This window comes from Geotrypetes seraphini, chromosome 4 (genome assembly GCF_902459505.1).
Source record: "Geotrypetes seraphini chromosome 4, aGeoSer1.1, whole genome shotgun sequence".
NCBI lineage: Eukaryota > Metazoa > Chordata > Amphibia > Gymnophiona > Dermophiidae > Geotrypetes > Geotrypetes seraphini.
In genome coordinates, this window is record NC_047087.1 from 27,247,582 (window position 1) to 27,265,148 (window position 17,567).

At 42.3% G+C, this 17,567-nt stretch overlaps 1 protein-coding gene and 1 long non-coding RNA gene across 2 annotated transcripts in view; one reads left to right on the forward strand and one right to left on the reverse strand.

Moving 5' to 3' along the window:
- LOC117359988 overlaps window positions 1-17,567 on the reverse strand; it is a 361,948-nt gene that overhangs the window by 304,584 nt on the left and 39,797 nt on the right. The gene's annotated exons all lie outside the window — the stretch shown is intronic.
- ADAMTS18 (ADAM metallopeptidase with thrombospondin type 1 motif 18) overlaps window positions 1-17,567 on the forward strand; it is a 182,249-nt gene that overhangs the window by 73,888 nt on the left and 90,794 nt on the right. The window contains exons 2-7 of the mRNA XM_033943503.1: window positions 99-382; window positions 5,172-5,371; window positions 6,337-6,420; window positions 7,742-7,901; window positions 13,113-13,218; window positions 16,203-16,340. Coding sequence (XP_033799394.1) covers window positions 124-382; window positions 5,172-5,371; window positions 6,337-6,420; window positions 7,742-7,901; window positions 13,113-13,218; window positions 16,203-16,340 — 947 coding nt within the window. The 5' untranslated portion in view covers window positions 99-123. The remainder of the gene's footprint in view (window positions 1-98; window positions 383-5,171; window positions 5,372-6,336; window positions 6,421-7,741; window positions 7,902-13,112; window positions 13,219-16,202; window positions 16,341-17,567) is intronic.

The window sequence follows — 17,567 nt, forward strand, 5'->3', positions numbered from 1 at the left end:
AAGAAACATACCTTAGTTTGAACAGAGAAGATAGAAGCACCGACACAGACTACCATCATCTACTCTATTACTCTATTTATTTATCCTCTGTTTTTCAGTCCGGTTTGATAAGGACGCAAGAAAATGAATTCCTTATATCACCGTTACCTCAGCACCTGGCAGAAGAACACAACTACTCACCACCAGCTGGACATCATCCTCATGTACTCTACAAACGGACAGCCGAGTCTAAAGTGCATCGCTCCAAAACAGATTACACTAACGACCATTTGTCTAGCCATCGTAACCGAACTCGCACCCGCCACCGTCAACAGCACCAGGAACATCACGAATTACCAAGGTTTCGCAAGCAGCATTTTTGTGGACGGCGCAAGAAATGTATGTAAGGAAACTTTTTTTTTTTTTTAACTTGAGACCATTGGTAGAATTTAAACCGTACAGTTTTAATGTGCCTACAATCTGATGGTGTTTAAAACCATTGATATCGGTGCCTGAACCCAGAAACCTTTACAAATTTGCTGAATAAAAGAAGTTGGAGCCAATTGATTATACTGTGTTAGTGCCGTTATCGTAAGAATGTCGTCAATATTTGTTTTACAGCAGCTCTTACCGACTTTAATTTGATAAAGGCACGCCTTGTTTTTCTTTACAGCTTCTATTTGCGCTTTATGGAAAAATCATAAGACTTTAATTTAAAAAGATTGCATATGTGGGTGCAGTTATTGTGCATTTCATTTTGATACTGTGAAATTCTCAGTAACTGATTAAATCCTTTGATGGAAAGTTTTTTTTTTTTTTCTTAGACATAGATCCTTTTGTGAATTTGCACAGGGACTATTGACTGAAATGTAATTTAGTATGAGTTTTCTGTACATTTAAATGCCTTCAGAAATGTCCCCATGAGAATAGTTATATTAAAACACTCTTTTCTATGTTCCTGGCTTTAGTAGAAATAGGTGCTCATTTAAAATGCACTCTTAAGCATTGTTTGCATGCTTGAATACTATTTTTATAATCTTATTCCTTGAGTTACTCAGAATATTAAGAGAAATAGGTATGTTTTAATATGCAAGATAAATTAGGAACGCTCTACTGGAATGGCTATTGGATCCCCCCCCCCACCCTACGATTAAAACTAAAATCAACTCAGCCAATACCAGAGACCATCCACCTTGTGGTGCACAGCGGTTGTCACTTGACTCACTGATTAACCCTATCAGCTCTTTTTTCCTCCCCTTAAAAGAACTGTAGCTACCAGCACAAATGGATTTGTGTTTTTGTGCTGTCATGCTCTGAGTTCACAAATCCACAGCTTCAGGAGTTAACCAGTTTGGTTATCTAATAAGCTCCATACTAGAGAATGACACGGGGGCACGTTTTTCACTGTCCCTGCAGGAACATATTTTCCATCCTGGAAAGTTCTTTACCTGTCCCTGCCCTATTCCTGCAAGCTCTGCCCTCATCTGCACAAGCCTCAAACACTTTACAATCATAAGTAGCAACATTCTAGAGCTCAGACTGTGATGTCATAATGCCTCATTCCACCAACGCCTAAGCTCCATCCTCATCTGCACAAGCCTCAAACACTTTACAATCATAAGTAGCAACATTCTAGAGCTCAGATTGTGATGTCATAATGCCTCATTCCACCAACGCCTAAGCTCCATCCTCATCTGCACAAGCCTCAAACACTTTACAATCATAAGTAGCAACATTCTAGAGCTCAGATTGTGATGTCATAATGCCTCATTCCACCAATGCCTAAGCTCCGTCCTCATCTGCACAAGCCTCAAACACTTTAAAATCGTAAGTGTTCGAGGCTTATGCGTTTAAGGCAGAACTTACAGGAATGGGGCAGGGACAGCAACAAAACTCGTGGGGACGGGATAGGGAAATTGAGTTCCTGTGGAGATGGAGAAAAAATTGTCTCTGTGTCATTCTTAATTCCATACTACTAATACCACTATCACTACTACTTATCATTTCGTAGTGGTTCCCAGCGCTGTACAAAAACAAGCAAGAGGCAGTTCCTTCTTGACAGAGTTTACAACGTAGTCAAGACAAATAGTGAGGGAAGGTCTTGGGAAAGAATCCCAGTGAGACAATAAACCCGAGGGAAGCAAAGTAATAAGGAAGAAGAGAACAAAGTGAGTAAGAATCAAAGATGAAGCAAGAAATATGGAGTCTCGATGCATATTCAACTGGGTCAATATTCAAGAGCACATGTACACAATCAGTGTACTATCCAGATTGAGCCTCCGAATATCTAGAAAACCCAGTTTTGCACTATGGAAGTAGTTCTGAGGCGGTGTGTGGCTGAATATTTCTTGATCTTATCCTGATAACTTAGGACAGATAGGGCTGGCACCCATATAGGGGCACTGGAAAAAAATAGTCATCCAGCTCTATTCTATAAAGGGTGCTCTGGGTTCGAATTCCGCACCGAACTTTGGGCGCAAAGACTTACATGATATAAAACCAGGTAGAAATCCTGATATGCAAATTGGACACGCAGCTGCGGTATTCTACAATACGAGTACTATGTGCAGTTTTCCAGAATGTCCCTGAGCTGCCCTATGAGAGAAAATTGTCGGGAGGGATGCCCACTGCCTCCTGTCATGGTGTCTCCCCCCTCCCCGCATGAAAGAAAATTGGCAGGAGGGAAGCCCACTGCCTCCTGCCAATGGAGTCTTTCCAACCATCCCCTACCCTCCCCTACAAAAAAAGACAGGAGGGATGCCCACTTCCTCCTGCCACCAGAAGCCCCCCAACCATCCCCTCCTCTCCCCTACAAAAAAAAATAGGAGGGATGCCCACTTCCTCCTGCTAATGGAAGCACCCCAACCATCCCCTCCCCTCCCCTCCAAAAATGACAGAAGGGATACCCACTTCCTCCTGCCAATGGAAACCCCCCAACCATCCCCTCCTCTCCCCTACAAAAAAAATAGGAGGGATGCCCACTTCCTCCTGCTAACGGAAGCCCCCCAACCATCCCCTACCCTCCCCTACATAAAAAGACAGGAGGGATGCCCACTTCCTCCTGCCAACAGAAACCCCCCAACCATCCCCTCCCCTCCCCTACAAAAAAAGACAGGAGGGATGCCCACTTCCTCCTGCCAATGGATGCTTCCCCAAACCCCCCCCCCCCCGCCCCGTACCTTTGTCCATTGGAAGGAGGAGGGAACCACAGTCTCTTTGGATAAATACGATGTGCCTAAAATTAGAATGCCTAGTAATGCCTAAGCATCCTAATTTTTTAGGCACATCGTATTTATCCAAGGAATTTCTTCAATTACATACCTGTGCCTAAGTCAAAAACAAGTGTAAACTGCCCGTGATCCAACTCTAATCATGCCCACTTTCTGGTAAGTGTTCTGGACTAGGCATCTACCACAAAGTGGTAGGTGACTGCCTAGTGAGGCACTTAACATCCAATTAAGTCCTATGTCAATTATGAGGTGTTAATTGCCAATTAATGGTGCTGATTAAACTCAATTAAGTTAGGCACCTACATTGGCTAGGTACACCAATGTAGACACCTAGCTTTCGGCAGACTTTATAGAATCTTTGACCACAGGGCCTGATTCTATATATAGAGCCCCCAAAATTGACGCTAGCTAGAACAATGCTTAGCGCAATTCTAAGTTGGTGCTAAGCATGATTCTATACAATGCACCTGTTATAGAATCACACTTAGCATCACACTAGTTGATGCCTAATTTCTAGGTGCCTAATTAAACCGCTCTGAACTGCTTGTGGCATTGCGGTATACAAAAATAAAGTTGTTATTATTATTATTATTAGGTGGCATATATGGAATCTGGCCATATGTGCATAAATATTTAGAATACTAGCACTTGCACACTTATGTATGTACATACTAGCATAAAAGCTAGCAGGGTTCCTAACTGTTATTCTGCAAATACACACTTAAGAACATAATAAGAACATAAGCAATGCCTCCGCTGGGTCAGACCTGAGGTCCATCGTGCCCAGCAGTCCGCTCACGCGGCGGCCCGACAGGTCCAGGACCTGTGCACTTAACTTATATACCATACATCTGCAAAGGGGACATTCACAGTGAAGACCATGATTGAGGCTTACGCGGGGCTCACACTTACGCAGCTAACTTACAGAATATACATTTAGGCACCCACAATTATTTATTTATAAAAAAAAATTTATATACCGCATACAATTAGGCAGTTTCCATTTGACATACATAAAATCTTGTTTCCCTATGATTACCACATTTAACATAGACTAAACTAAACTAAACTAAACCTTAGGTTTGTATACCGCGCCATCTCCACAAGCGTAGAGCTCGGCACGGTTTACAGAGTTAGGATAGAAAGGAACTCCAATGAGGGTTATAGGAAAGGAACAAGAAGAAAGAGAGGGACAAGGGTCCCAGAGAGCAGGAGGTGTTAGATTTTTGAAAAGAGCCAAGTTTTCAGGCGTTTGCGGAAGAATTGGAGGGAGTTTGAATTTCTGAGCGGGGAGGTGAGGTTGTTCCAGAGTTCTGTGGTTCTAAAGGGGAGGGATGTTCCTAGTTTTCCTGCACGGGATATACCTTTTGTAGAAGGGAATGATAGTTTCAGTTTTTGTATAGACATGTCTATACAACATCATTGATTGTCCCTGTTATAAACAGGGATAGAGTGCAAATTCAATCAATTCAGAAATACAAGCAAGCTTTTAAATCATAACATTGCTGTCAAAAAAATTTCTAAAAGGCGATTATCAACTGAAATATATCTTAGCATAAGAAGGCATTGGCAAATAATTGAGTTTTCAGCATTTTCTTAAAATTCATCCTCCCCATACAAAACCGCAGGATACCAGGCAAGGCATTCCATAGTTCTACCCCAGCTACAGATATCATTGATGCTCCGATCCTAGAATGCATAGTTGACATTCTACCCTCCAAACTTAATTGTATCCCATTATGACAGCTCTATGACAGTTCTAACCGTAGGCACCTAATATTAGGCACACGGATATGGGATTACGCGTATTCTATAATGGAACTTAGGCGCCTAGATTCCATTACAGAATAGACACCTACCCAAAATGGAGGTGCCCAGTTAATAGAAATGCCCCGGGAGTGGCCATATAGCTCCATGATCTTCTTGGACCTCTTCTAAAAGTGTGCTCTTTTTCTTTTCTAGACACACCCAGACCCCCCACCAAGGATATTTATATCCGCCCAGATGAATACGGAAATTCAGCAAGGTTAAGACGATCTACTGAAAAACTACAGAGCAGTGGCAGTCTAAATGTTGAAACCCTTGTTGTGGCAGACAAAAAAATGGTAGATAAACATGGAAGGGAGAATGTGACCACATACGTTTTAACAGTTATGAATATGGTAAAATATTCCACGCTACTACAATTGCCATTTAATTGAAAGCACTGTTACAGAAAAACATTAACAAGCAGTTGCAGTTAGCAGTTAGTCATCCAGCCATCCCACGACGATCTGTTATTAGAACGAAAATGAATCCATTACTATTCTTTAGAGGTCAAGAAGAAATTCCAACAACCTCTAAAGAATAGTAATGGACTCACTTCCAGCACAGTCTACGGTTTCTTCATAATTACTAATTTTTATGTTTCTTAAAAAAAATTCACTCTTACTTTAATCTTGGATCTTAATATAGAGGACTTGAGATAGATTAAGGGCTCCTTTTACAAAGGTGCGTTAGGGCCTTAACACGCGGAATAACGTTCGCTAAAATGCCGCTCGCGCTAGCCGCTACCGCCTCCTTTTGAGCAGGTGGTAGTTTTTCGGGAAGCGCATGCTATAGCGCGCGCTAATCCGGTGGGTGCGCTAAAAACGCTAGCGCACCTTTGTAAAAGGAGCTCTAAGTGATGTTTAATTTTCTTGTAATTCTTACCATTTTTGATTTAGTTATCAATTCTGATTTAAAAACTATTGTCGTCTTAATCTAACTTTCTGTTCAAGATGTTTAATGCTTGGATGTTTTTTTTTAAATTATAAATAATTTTTTTTAAAAGAACTAAAATGAAAGTGGAGTAATGACTTAGATTTATCAACCCTAATGGGAACCGCATCAAATCTAGTTGGTTGGAATTTTCGGCTCTGTTTAAACTCATGAATGCTATAATATTTTGAGACAGATGCTTGTGTGAGGGGATTGCATTAGTGCTTCTTCAAAAACTTTTTACTGTACTGCTTCAGATTATTTACATGGTTTGAAAGATCTGGCTTCACTGACGCTAGTTTATGGCCACCATAATAATAATAATAATGATACTCGTAAATGTAGCTTGTAGATTTTGTTTTTACTTTGCTTCCTAATGTTCATGCAGGTTTCCAGTCTTTTTAAAGACGGCACAATTGGAAAGGACATAAATATTATTGTTGTTAGTCTTCTGCTTCTGGAGCAAGAGCCTGTAAGTCATATTTTTTTTTTTCTTTGTATTCTGATAGGCTTATTCTGAACTTTATGAACTCGTCTATGACCTTGAAGTCATTTCCCCCCTCTTTTGCAAAGCCGCGCTAGCGTTTTTAGTGCCGGCCTCCGCGGTAACAGCTCCGAGGCTCATAGAACATCGGAGTTGTTACCATGGCGGCCGACGCTAAAAATGCCAGTGCGGCTTTGTAAAGGCGGGGGTTTAATTCTTTTGGGGAAAACACTCAAATATGAGAGAGTTCTCAACATCCTTTGCTTTTCATTCTGAATTCTAAGAAGGAAAGGGAATGGGGACTTATATACCGCCTTTTCGTGGCCTTGGCATTTCAAAGCAGTGGGTATTAGAGGATTGAAGGGCAAATTCTTTAAGAAGCGCCCAAAAGTTAGGTGCCGATGTAGGCACTGTTCAGCGCGATTCAAGTAAAATTGGGTACGGTTTAATGAATCACCCTGAGCGGAACCTATTTTGGAGGCGCCCAAGAAATAGGCCAGCTCTGGGCACAATTAAAAGTTAGGCGCCTATCTTAGCGCTTAAGTGCAGCGATTCTGAAACAAGGCACGCTTAATTGAGCTTGTTATTCAATTTAGATAGACGCTTATCTAGTTGGGCCCCTCCGAAATAGGTGCCTAACTTTAGGCGCTGGTTACAGAATTTGGGCCTGAGTGGCTCGTCTAGTGTCAGAAGGAGCAGTACTGGGATTTGATCTCACACCCTCTGGGTACAAAGGCAGCAACTCTTCCAGAGAGCCACACCTTCCCTTGAAGCCTAGTGATTATTATTAAGCTATCCTAGTGGGACCAGCAAGGTTCCCAGAGTTTGAATGGGGTGTAGATGGGCTGGAGTAAGTCTTAACAGAGATTTCGGCAGTTGGAATCCAAGCACAGTACCGGGTAAAGCTTTGGATTCTCGCCCAGAAATAGCTAAGAAAAAAAAAAAAAAATTTAAATTGAATCAGGTTGGGCAGACTGGATGGACTATTCGGGTCTTTATCTGCCGTCATCTACTATGTTACTATGAATCTTGTCTAATTTCTCTTGTTTCAGAAAGTATAGATAATATGTAGAAATAAACATAAGGGAAAACAATACCTTTTTTTATTGGACTAATTTAATCTAGTTTATGATTGGCTTTCAAAAGTAGCCCCTTCTTCATCAGTTAGTCCAATAAAAAAGGTATTTTCCCCCCTTATGTTTATTTCTACATATTACCTTGAGGAGTGGAGTAACTCGGTCACCACACCATTTTACTCAGAAAGTATAAGTAATTGGTTTTAACACAGACTTTCTGTCAACTTTTCTAGGCCGGGCTTATTATTAATCATCATGCTGATCAGTCATTGCACAATTTTTGCCAGTGGCAGTCTGCTCTTGTTGGTAAGAATGGGAAACGCCATGACCATGCCATCTTACTTACAGGCTTGGATATCTGCTCCTGGAAAAATGAACCCTGTGATACCTTGGGTAAGCAAACATTTCAGTTCCTATTCCTGTTAACCAATAATTTTGTAAAGAGGTAGAGGCCATTTTTACTAAAGAGAATGAGGCCCTTAGGACCAGATTCTGTAAATAGCAATCGTTATGATCCGTGCTAAGATAGGCATTCCACACAGAACATCCTTTATGGAATCGTTTCCTTTCAGCTCAAGGACTTATGCCCTCAAATCCTGATAGCAGTTGGGGCGCAAATCCGAGTATTCTATTACATCACACCCAATTTCCGGAAATGCTGCAAAAGCACAAGGGAACAGTACAATTTAGGGGCGAAGAACTTATGTGCACGACAGAAAAGCGGGACTTGGGTGTGATTGTATGTGATGATCTTAAGATGATCAGACAAGTTGAAAAGGTGATGACAAAAGCTAGAAGGATGCTAGGGTATATAGAGAGAGGTATGGCCAGTAGGGAAAAAAAGGTTTTGATGCCCCTGTATAAGACTTTGGTGAGATCTCATTTAGAATATTGTGTACAATTCTAGAGGCCGCTCTTTCAAAAAGATATAAAAAGGATGGAGTCGGTCCAGAGGAAGGCTACTAAAATAGTGTGTGGTCTTTGTGATAAGGTGTATGGGGACAGACTTAAAGATCTCAATCTGTATACTCTGGAGGAAAGGTGGGAGAGGGGAGATATGATAGAGACGTTTAAAAACCTATGTAATGTAAATGCGCATGAGTTGAGTCTCTTTCATTTGAAAGGAAGCTCTGGAATGAGAGGGCATAGGATGAAGTTAAGAGGTGATAGGCTCCGGAGTAATCTTAGGAAATACTTTTTTACAGAAATGGTGGTAGATGCATGGAACAGTCTTCTGGAAGAGGTGGGGAGACAGAGTCTGGGTCTGATTTCAAGAAAGCCTGGGATAGTCTCGTGGGATCTCTTAGAGAGAGGAAGAGATAATGGTTACTGTGAATGGGCAGACTGGATGGGCCATTTGGCCTTTATCTGCCATCATACTTCTATGTTTCTAAATGCCCCTGACATGCCTATGACCCTCTCATGGACATGCCCCTTTTGAGTTGCATGGTATAAAATCTAGGTACACATGTTATGGAATAGGGTGAGGGGCAGATTTGCACATAATTCAAAATGAGCGCCAATTAAAAGCCAATTGATTGCTAACACCTCATTAATTATTAGTTTGCACGCTGATCTAGGATCTGCACCCAGATTTGCATGCTCAACTTTGGGCAACATATAGAGAATCCATGGGGTTTGTGTATGAATTGGCACATGCTAACTGCTACCACACAAATGCATTAACTGCTTTAGTGTTATTTTTACAATTAGTACACATTAATTTACGTTAATGGCATTTCCCCTTCTATAAATGGCACTCAATGGTAGGCATGCAATTGGGCACACATCTATAGAATAGGCAAAGTTACGCAAATAACTTATTCCCCCTTTTATGAAGTTGCATTAGGTTTTTTATCTCTGGCCACGGTGATAAAAGCTCCGATACTCATAGGAATTCTATGAACGTCAGAGCCCGCAGTAAAAAAAAAACCTCTAACGCACTTCATAAAATAAGAGGATTAATTTGCAAATTGACACTTAATTGGAGTTAATTAGCAATAATTTGTAGTTATATGTGCAATTGATTTATGCCCCTCCTCTATCAGCTGAGTACCTAATTTCTATCCTGCACAGCTCCAAGGGCATGTTAGGGGCATGACAAATAGTTAAGAGTGATGTTATAGGATACTATCATTTATGTACCTAACTACCATGGTAGAGCTGCTGCATGGGGGAGGGCCATTTTTGATAAAGACTTCTAAGTCTGACGTGGATGTTTCACACAAGGCGTCCAAAGTCAGGGGGGTGGAGAAATATCCATTTTCAAAACTGCTGGACATCCAAAATGTTTTTTGTTTTTTTTTAATCGTCTACTTGAATGTCCAACCTTAGGATGCCTAACTTTATTCCCCATGTTCAACCAACAGAAATGTCAAAGTTGAAAATGGCCAAATCTAGACCATTTGGATGTGGGAGGGGCCAGCATTGTAATGGACTGGCCACATAGACATGCCAATAGAGGGTACTGCTGTGAATTTCACATAAAGGGTGCCAGAAGTACATTTTACCATAACCCCCTTCAAAATTTCTCCAAAATCTATTATGCTCACATGTTTACAACCTCTATAGCCGTTATGGCTGCAGGTAGCACTTATATGGCAGTATAGTAGGATTTTGGTGGGCTAACACTTTCTGCCATAAATGTACTTTTAAGAGGGGCTTATGGGCCTGGGTCCTCCTCTCTATGGCTCATTAGTCCATCTATCAGGCTACTTAAGACATCTGTGTGATGTTCTCGTAGGATTTCTCATACCAGATGCTTCTGTTTTAGAGACAGGTGTGTACAGTTTCATTTAGATTTTCGGAGGGTGGGAGGGGGTAATTGACCACTGGAAGAGTGTGCATGGTGGGCCATTATTTAATCCCTCCAGTGGTCATCTAATCAGTTTGGGTACCTTTATGGCATTTAGACATTTTTAAAAAGGTCTAAGTTCTGTCCAGGATGCCTCGGGAAAGGTTTGATTATAAGTGTAGGATATCCAAGTCTAAGCACACCCAAAACCCACCCATAACATGCTTCCCAACATGCCCCCTAGATCTTTGGACATAAGCACATAAGCATTGCCTCTGCTGGGTCAGACCAGGGGTCCATCGTGTCCAGCAGTCCACACCCGCGGTGGCCCCCCAGGTCCGTGACCTGGGACCTTACCAAAATCTTTCATCCCCTATTCATTTAATACCTGTACCTATACCCTTCAATCCCCTTATCCTTCAGGAAGTCATCCAATCCCTTACAGTAAAGATGTGCGCAGAATTGAATCGGTTCAGCGGACGGCCACCAGGATGATCTTGGGGCTCAAGAGTCTCTCATATGAAGAGAGACTGAACAAATTGCAGCTCTACACTCTCGAGGAACGTAGGGAGAGGGGAGACATGATCGAAACATTTCAGTACCTCACGGGATGTGTCGAAGTGGAAGATGATATTTTCTTTTTCAAGGGACCCTCGGCCACAAGAGGGCACCCGCTCAAACTCAGGGGCGGAAAATTTCATGGCAACACCAGAAAGTATTTCTTCACAGAGAGAGTGGTTGATCATTGGAACAAGCTTCCAGTGCAGGTGATCGAGGCAGACAGCGTGCCAGACTTTAAGAATAAATGGGATACCCAGTGGGATCCCTACGAGGGTCAAGATAAGAAAATTGGGTCATTAGGGCATAGACAGGGGGTGGGTAAGCAGAGTGGGCAGACTTGATGGGCTGTAGCCCTTTTCTGCCGTCATCTTCTATGTTTCTATGTTTTTGAAGCCCAATATTGAACTCTGCCCTATCACCTCCTCTGGGAGCGTATTCTAGGTGTCCACTACCCTCTGAGTGAAGAAGAATTTCCTAGAGGGTAGTGAACACCTGGAATACGCTCCCAGAGGAGGTGATAGGGCAGAGTACAATATTGGGCTTCAAAAAGGGATTGGATGACATCCTGAAGGATAAGGGGATTGAAGGGTATAGGTACAGGTATTAAATGAATAGGGGATGAAAGACTTAGGTAAGGTCCAATTACAGGTCACGGACCTGGGGGGCCGCCGTGGGTGCGGACTGCTGGACACGATGGACCCCTGGTCTGACCCGGCAGACACACAATGGCTAGAACGTCTTGCAAAATGTCCAGAAAGATGGTTTAGAAAATTGGCACATGGATGTTCTGGTGATTAGGATGTCCACCTGCAGACTTATGATGGTTTTTAGACATCTTTATTTTTTGATTATGAGCCCCATAGTGTCCAAATATTTGGACCCTGATTCTATTTGCAGGTCATGTGAAGAATGTCCATTTTCACTAAAATTCAACTTGAGACTACTATGGAACGCATTGCCTGGCGATCTCTGTCTGGAGTCATCTTGCAATACATTCAGAGCAAATGAAAAAATATACAGGGCGAGGTAAAAAAAAAAAAAAAGTAGCCCCCCCCCCAGGGCTCCTTTTACTAAGGTGCGCTAGCGTTTTTAGCGCAAGCAGGAAATTACCGCACGCTACGCTTCTAGAACTAACGCTAGCTCAATGCTGGCGTTAAGGTCTAGCGCGTGCGGCAATGTAGCGCACGCTATTCCGTGCGTTAAAGCCCTAACGCGCCTTAGCAAAAGGAGCCCCTAGTTTTTAACCGTTTTCTCAGCAACCGCTTAGAATTTCAATGTGAATTTTTACAGCTTTTATTTGTTGTTATTATCTACATTTATGTGCCAAGTGAAATGAGATTATTTTTAAACACAGTGTATCTCGTTGGCCACGAATTTGGACTTGGAGGTTGAAATGTACAGCGTCAGCATCTATGAGACAGACATGGTTATTTTTATTGCATAGGACTTTTTGGACTAGATAGTTCTAAGTCTAATAGATGCTGGCATTGTCGTATTAATATAAGGACTTTGGATCATCTGTTATATTTTTGTCCATTGATACTTAATTTCTGGAGGTCAATTTGGGGACAAATAAATCTTATTCTTGAGTCATCTATTCCCTTAACTTATGAAGCCATAATTTGTGGTACGTTACTACACGTTAAGCCTACTTTGGATAAATATAAAAGCCGTCTTTTCTTGATCATGACGGGAATAGCTATCCAAATGGTCACACACAACTGGAAGAGCCACGACAGAATAAATTGCTCATTTTGGTGGGCAAATGTGTGTACCACATATAAATATGAGAGAATGAATGCGGAATGTATGGGGTTTAGTAGTTCATTTAATAAAGTGTGGAGCCCATTCAATACATTTGTTACCTCGCAATAAGGGTCATGTATCTTTCCTTTTCTTAGATTTCCTTACACATCCAGGGTGGGTGGGTGGGGGGAGGGAAATGTATTTTGAAGATTAAAATTACTTAATTATAATACTGTAATCACATCATATGTCTTATTGTATTAATAATTGGGAGGAGGGTGGGAGAAAATGATTGTTTTAGGTATTACTTGTGTAGTTAATAGTGCGTTTTATGCAGTATTTTATGTTCAATTAATTGTATTGCACTGTCAAAGTTTGAAAATCAATAAAGATTTTTTAAAAATGTACAGCGCTGCATATGCCTTTCAGCGCTATAGAAATAATAAATAGTAATAGTAGTAATATACTGTATTTTATATAATGAATATCTACTTTTCTGTTAGGATTTGCTCCTATAAGTGGGATGTGCAGTAAATATCGCAGCTGTACCATCAATGAAGATACAGGGCTTGGTCTGGCCTTCACCATTGCACACGAGTCAGGACACAAGTAAGAAATCTCACATTAAGGCCCGCTTTTACAAATGCACGCCTAAGCGTTTTAGCGCGGATTTAGCGCACGCTAAATCAATGCATGCGCTAACAGGTAATGCGTCCATAGGATAACATGCACATGTTAGCACTTAGCGTGCACTAAAAAGCTTAGCGCACCTTTGTATAAGAGGGGGTAAGTCTTTCCCATAATCTTAAATTATCTGTACTGTTGATGAAAATGCTTAGGGCCTGATTCTCTCTAGGATACCGATCTTAGCGGATGCCTAAGAGGCAGCCACTGATCACATGTCAATTGATGTCACAGCGTTACATCCGCACATTCATGGACGCCGTCCCAACGCCGGAAGCTTTTCAAAACCCAGACAAAATGCCGGGTTTTGAAAAGCCACCCCCCATTCTGAAGACCCCCCAATCCTGAATGTCCCTCCCAAGACAATAGACCAGGAATTTTTAAAGGTAAGCCGGAGGGGAGGGGGGTTCGCATTTGTGATGGTGTGGTGGGGGAACTTCCTGGGAAGTGAACGTGACTTGAGAGGACATTCAGTTGTGGGGGGCAGGCTTCAGGTTGGGATAACTTGCATTGAGAGGACTTTACTTGTGAGAGGCGTTGTAAGAGGGGGTGTGGTCTGTCTCAGGCGCGTTCTTCCTAAGGGCATGTTGGTGCCTCTCCTCCTCTCCGCTCCCCCCCAACTTGCTCACCCGCCTGCTCGCTTGCACCCTGCTCCTCTCCTTGCTGCGCACACCCCTTGCCTTCCCCGTACCTTTTTGGCGCTCTCTCTTATGTTACTTCCGGGACCCTCACCTAGGAAGTGATGTCAAAGTGGTGCAAACACTGACATGGATAGCATGCTGCTCATGCCGGAGAAGGGGGAAAGGGAAGGGGGCGCACATACGGCAGTGGGGGTAGGGAAAAGGGCGGGGGAGGGGTGCCACCGTCCCATACGCCGCTCACCCTTACTACTCTTAACTCCCCCTCACTGCTGTCAGATATCTAGACCCGCTATAACCTCCCCAACCCTGAAATGTCCTGTCTAAATTAGATTGTAAGCTCTTCTGAGCAGGGATTGTCTGCTGCGTGTTAAAATGTACAGCGCTGCGTACGCCTTTCATCGCTATAGAAATAATAAATAGTAGTAGTAGACTTCAGGAGAAGTTTTTTTGGGGGGTGCAGGGGTACCTTATAGTTGATACGCACAGCTCCTTTAAGATGCAGCCCAGGAACACTGAAACGTGGCATTGCGGCCTGATGCTCCCGGATAGTAACGTAAACACAACCCACAAGCCGCATTACAGAAATTAAATAGTAATGAGGTATTATGCATGCTTGCTTTGTATCTCGTTACTATGTACTCTATGGTAATGAAATAACATTGCGTTATGGCCCTGAAGCCTGTGTTACATAAGAACATAAGAAGTTGCCTCCACTGGGTCAGACCGAGGTCCATCTCGCCCAGCGGTCCGCTCCCGCGGTGGCCCATCAGGTCTGCTACCTGTGAAGTGGTTTCTGACCACTTTTATAACCTACCTCAAGTTCTATCTGTACCCCTCTATCCCTTTATCCTCCAGGAACCTATCCAAACCCTTCTTGAACCCCTGTACAGAGTTCTGGCCTATCACTTCCTCCGGAAGCGCGTTCCATGTGTCCACCACCCTCTGCGTAAAAAAGAACTTTCTAGCATTTGTTCTAAACCTGTCCCCTTTCAGTTTCTCTGAGTGACCCCTAGTGCTTGTGGCTCCTCTCAGTTTGAAGAATCTGTCCTTATTTACTCTCTCTATGCCCTTAAGGATTTTGAAGGTTTCTATCATGTCCCCTCTAAGTCTCCTCTTCTCCAGGGAGAACAGCCCAAGCATTTTTAACCTGTCAGCGTATGGAAAATTTTCCATACCTTTTATCAGCTTAGTCGCCCTCCTCTGCACTCCCTCGAGTACCGCCATGTCCTTCTTGAGGTACGGCGACCAGTATTGAACACAGTACTCCAGGTGCGGACGCACCATTGCGCGATACAGCGGTATGATGACTTCCTTCGTCCGGGTTGTGATACCCTTTTTGATTAGAGCTCTTTAGCAAATGCTAAGGAGTAAATTGCACAGCTTGATAACTACTCCCCTTAATGTCTTTCCTGTTAAAGCTGTCATTCCAAAGATCACATGCATTCCTGAAGCTGAGCTTTTAAGGTGTCTGTAAAACAGAACTGTGACTATTTTTGGTTTTTATTTTATCCGATACTCAAAAGGTTAATGCCCAAGTGAAGGAAAAGATCTCAGAACACCACACCAAGGATCATTAATTTCTCCTGCGGTTAATTGTGGTTAAGGGTATCTTTCATCGATCCAAAAACCTTCACCACTTATTTCACTATCTCTTTAATCCATAATTTTATTCTTCTTCATCTACTTGATACATTCCAACTTTTTTAAAATTTATTTTACATAAAATTTTTAAATATAAAAATGCTTGACTTGATGGAAAAATCTACTGCACCTTTCCCAACTGTGACTCGCATAATAAGCTGAACAATCCAAATGATGTCAAAAATTACTTAAACGATCTGATTCTTCTTTTTGTATTTGCCATAAAAAGGCTAACTGAGCTCAGAATGCTTCTGCTTATCATATATAGTTGTGCTCCTCATTATTGTCAGTTTTTGTTGAAAACTCCGGTTTAAGAAGCTCCCAAAGATCCGAAGGTCATATATTAGATCCAGTGATCAGAAAAATCCACTGTCCGATGGGACCCGTTTCGCCCCTGAATATGGGCTTCCTTGGGGTAAAAGGTCTTTTTTTTTTTTTTTTCACGAATGTACCATTCCTACTGTGACTATTAATAGTTGTGCATTGACATTTTTGGGGTTTGATTTTATCCAACAAACACAAACAATTTCAAACGTTTTATATGGGTATGGGTTTTGTGTTGATGGTCACTTTAATCCATTGGTATTTGGATTCAGTTTGTTTTATCGTTTTTTGTTTTTTTTTTAGTTTCGGTATGATACATGATGGAGAAGGCAACCCCTGTCGAAAAGCTGAAGGCAACATAATGTCTCCGACGCTAACAGGAAAAAACGGGGTCTTTTCCTGGTCAGCATGCAGCAGACGCTATCTCAACAAATTCCTCAGGTACACTGCAACCACAACAGCATCGCAAACCTGGAACACTTATGATTTTAAAGTGTTTGAGGCTTGTGCAGATGAAGACGGAGCTAGCAGGAATGGGACAGAGACAGGAAAAGAACTCGTGGGGGACGGGACGGGAAAATGAGTTGCCACAGGCAAAAATTTGTCCCTGTGTCATTCTCTAGCCCACTTCCCTCTGAAGGTGTCCATCATTGCATCTGTGATTCAGTGACAGCGGCGGGTAAGGAGCTGCTGAGGCTGTAGGGAACTTAAGGGAAGGGAGCTGCTAAGGGGACAGGAGGATTTGGAGGAGAGCCGAGGGGGTGCATCATTGCTGTGTTTTGCACACGTACGGATGTATCGTAGCAGTAGCATAGTAAGGGGGAGTGGTGGGGAAGGACGGTCCACCCACCCTGGCTTCATCTTCCCTTACTACAGCACTGAATATAGACGAGGAAAAACAGTGAGAGCACACGAAATAGCAAAAAGCCTGAGAAGCAATGACCAAGAATGTGCGATCACCTCATTAGCACAAATCACTATTCTAACCACCAGTTATTTCCTAACTTAGGATCCTATTGTAAGTAAAGGGGCTAAGCATAGGTGTACCTATTGCTCACTGCCATTACAACATATGTAAGTCAGGCACTGGAAATATGTCTGTGAAATTCTTTTATAGATTTAGATTTGGTTAATCAAAGAGAGCGTGTTTACAAATTTATTCTGTTTGATTGTAGGGGAGGATCCTTGAAGGATCTCACCCTCCCAGACCCAAATTATTTCAAGATACTTAAGATAAGTTAGATATCTAAATCATTAAATAATTTAAGAAAAATTTGTAAAAATAAAAAATATCCGATTGTAGAAAGGAAAGGGCCGGTGACAAGTTTACAAAATTTTCCTGCCGTTATGAACTAAGGGCTCCTTTTACGAAGGTGCGCTAGCGTTTTAAGCACACGCACCGGATTAGCGCGTGCTATAGCGCGTGCTAGCCGAAAAACTACCACCTGCTCAAGAGGAGGCGTAGCGGCTAGCACGTGCGGCATTTTAGCGTGCACTATTCCGTGCGTTAAGGCCCTTACGCAATTTCGTAAAAGGAGCCGTAAATGTTTGGACGATGGGAGTGTGTTTTACGGAGGCCCATGAAAGATAACAATGCGAGTTATAACAAAAGGATTGTCTTGCAACATATTGAGACTTAGGATACACTATATTGTAAAACTATTGAAA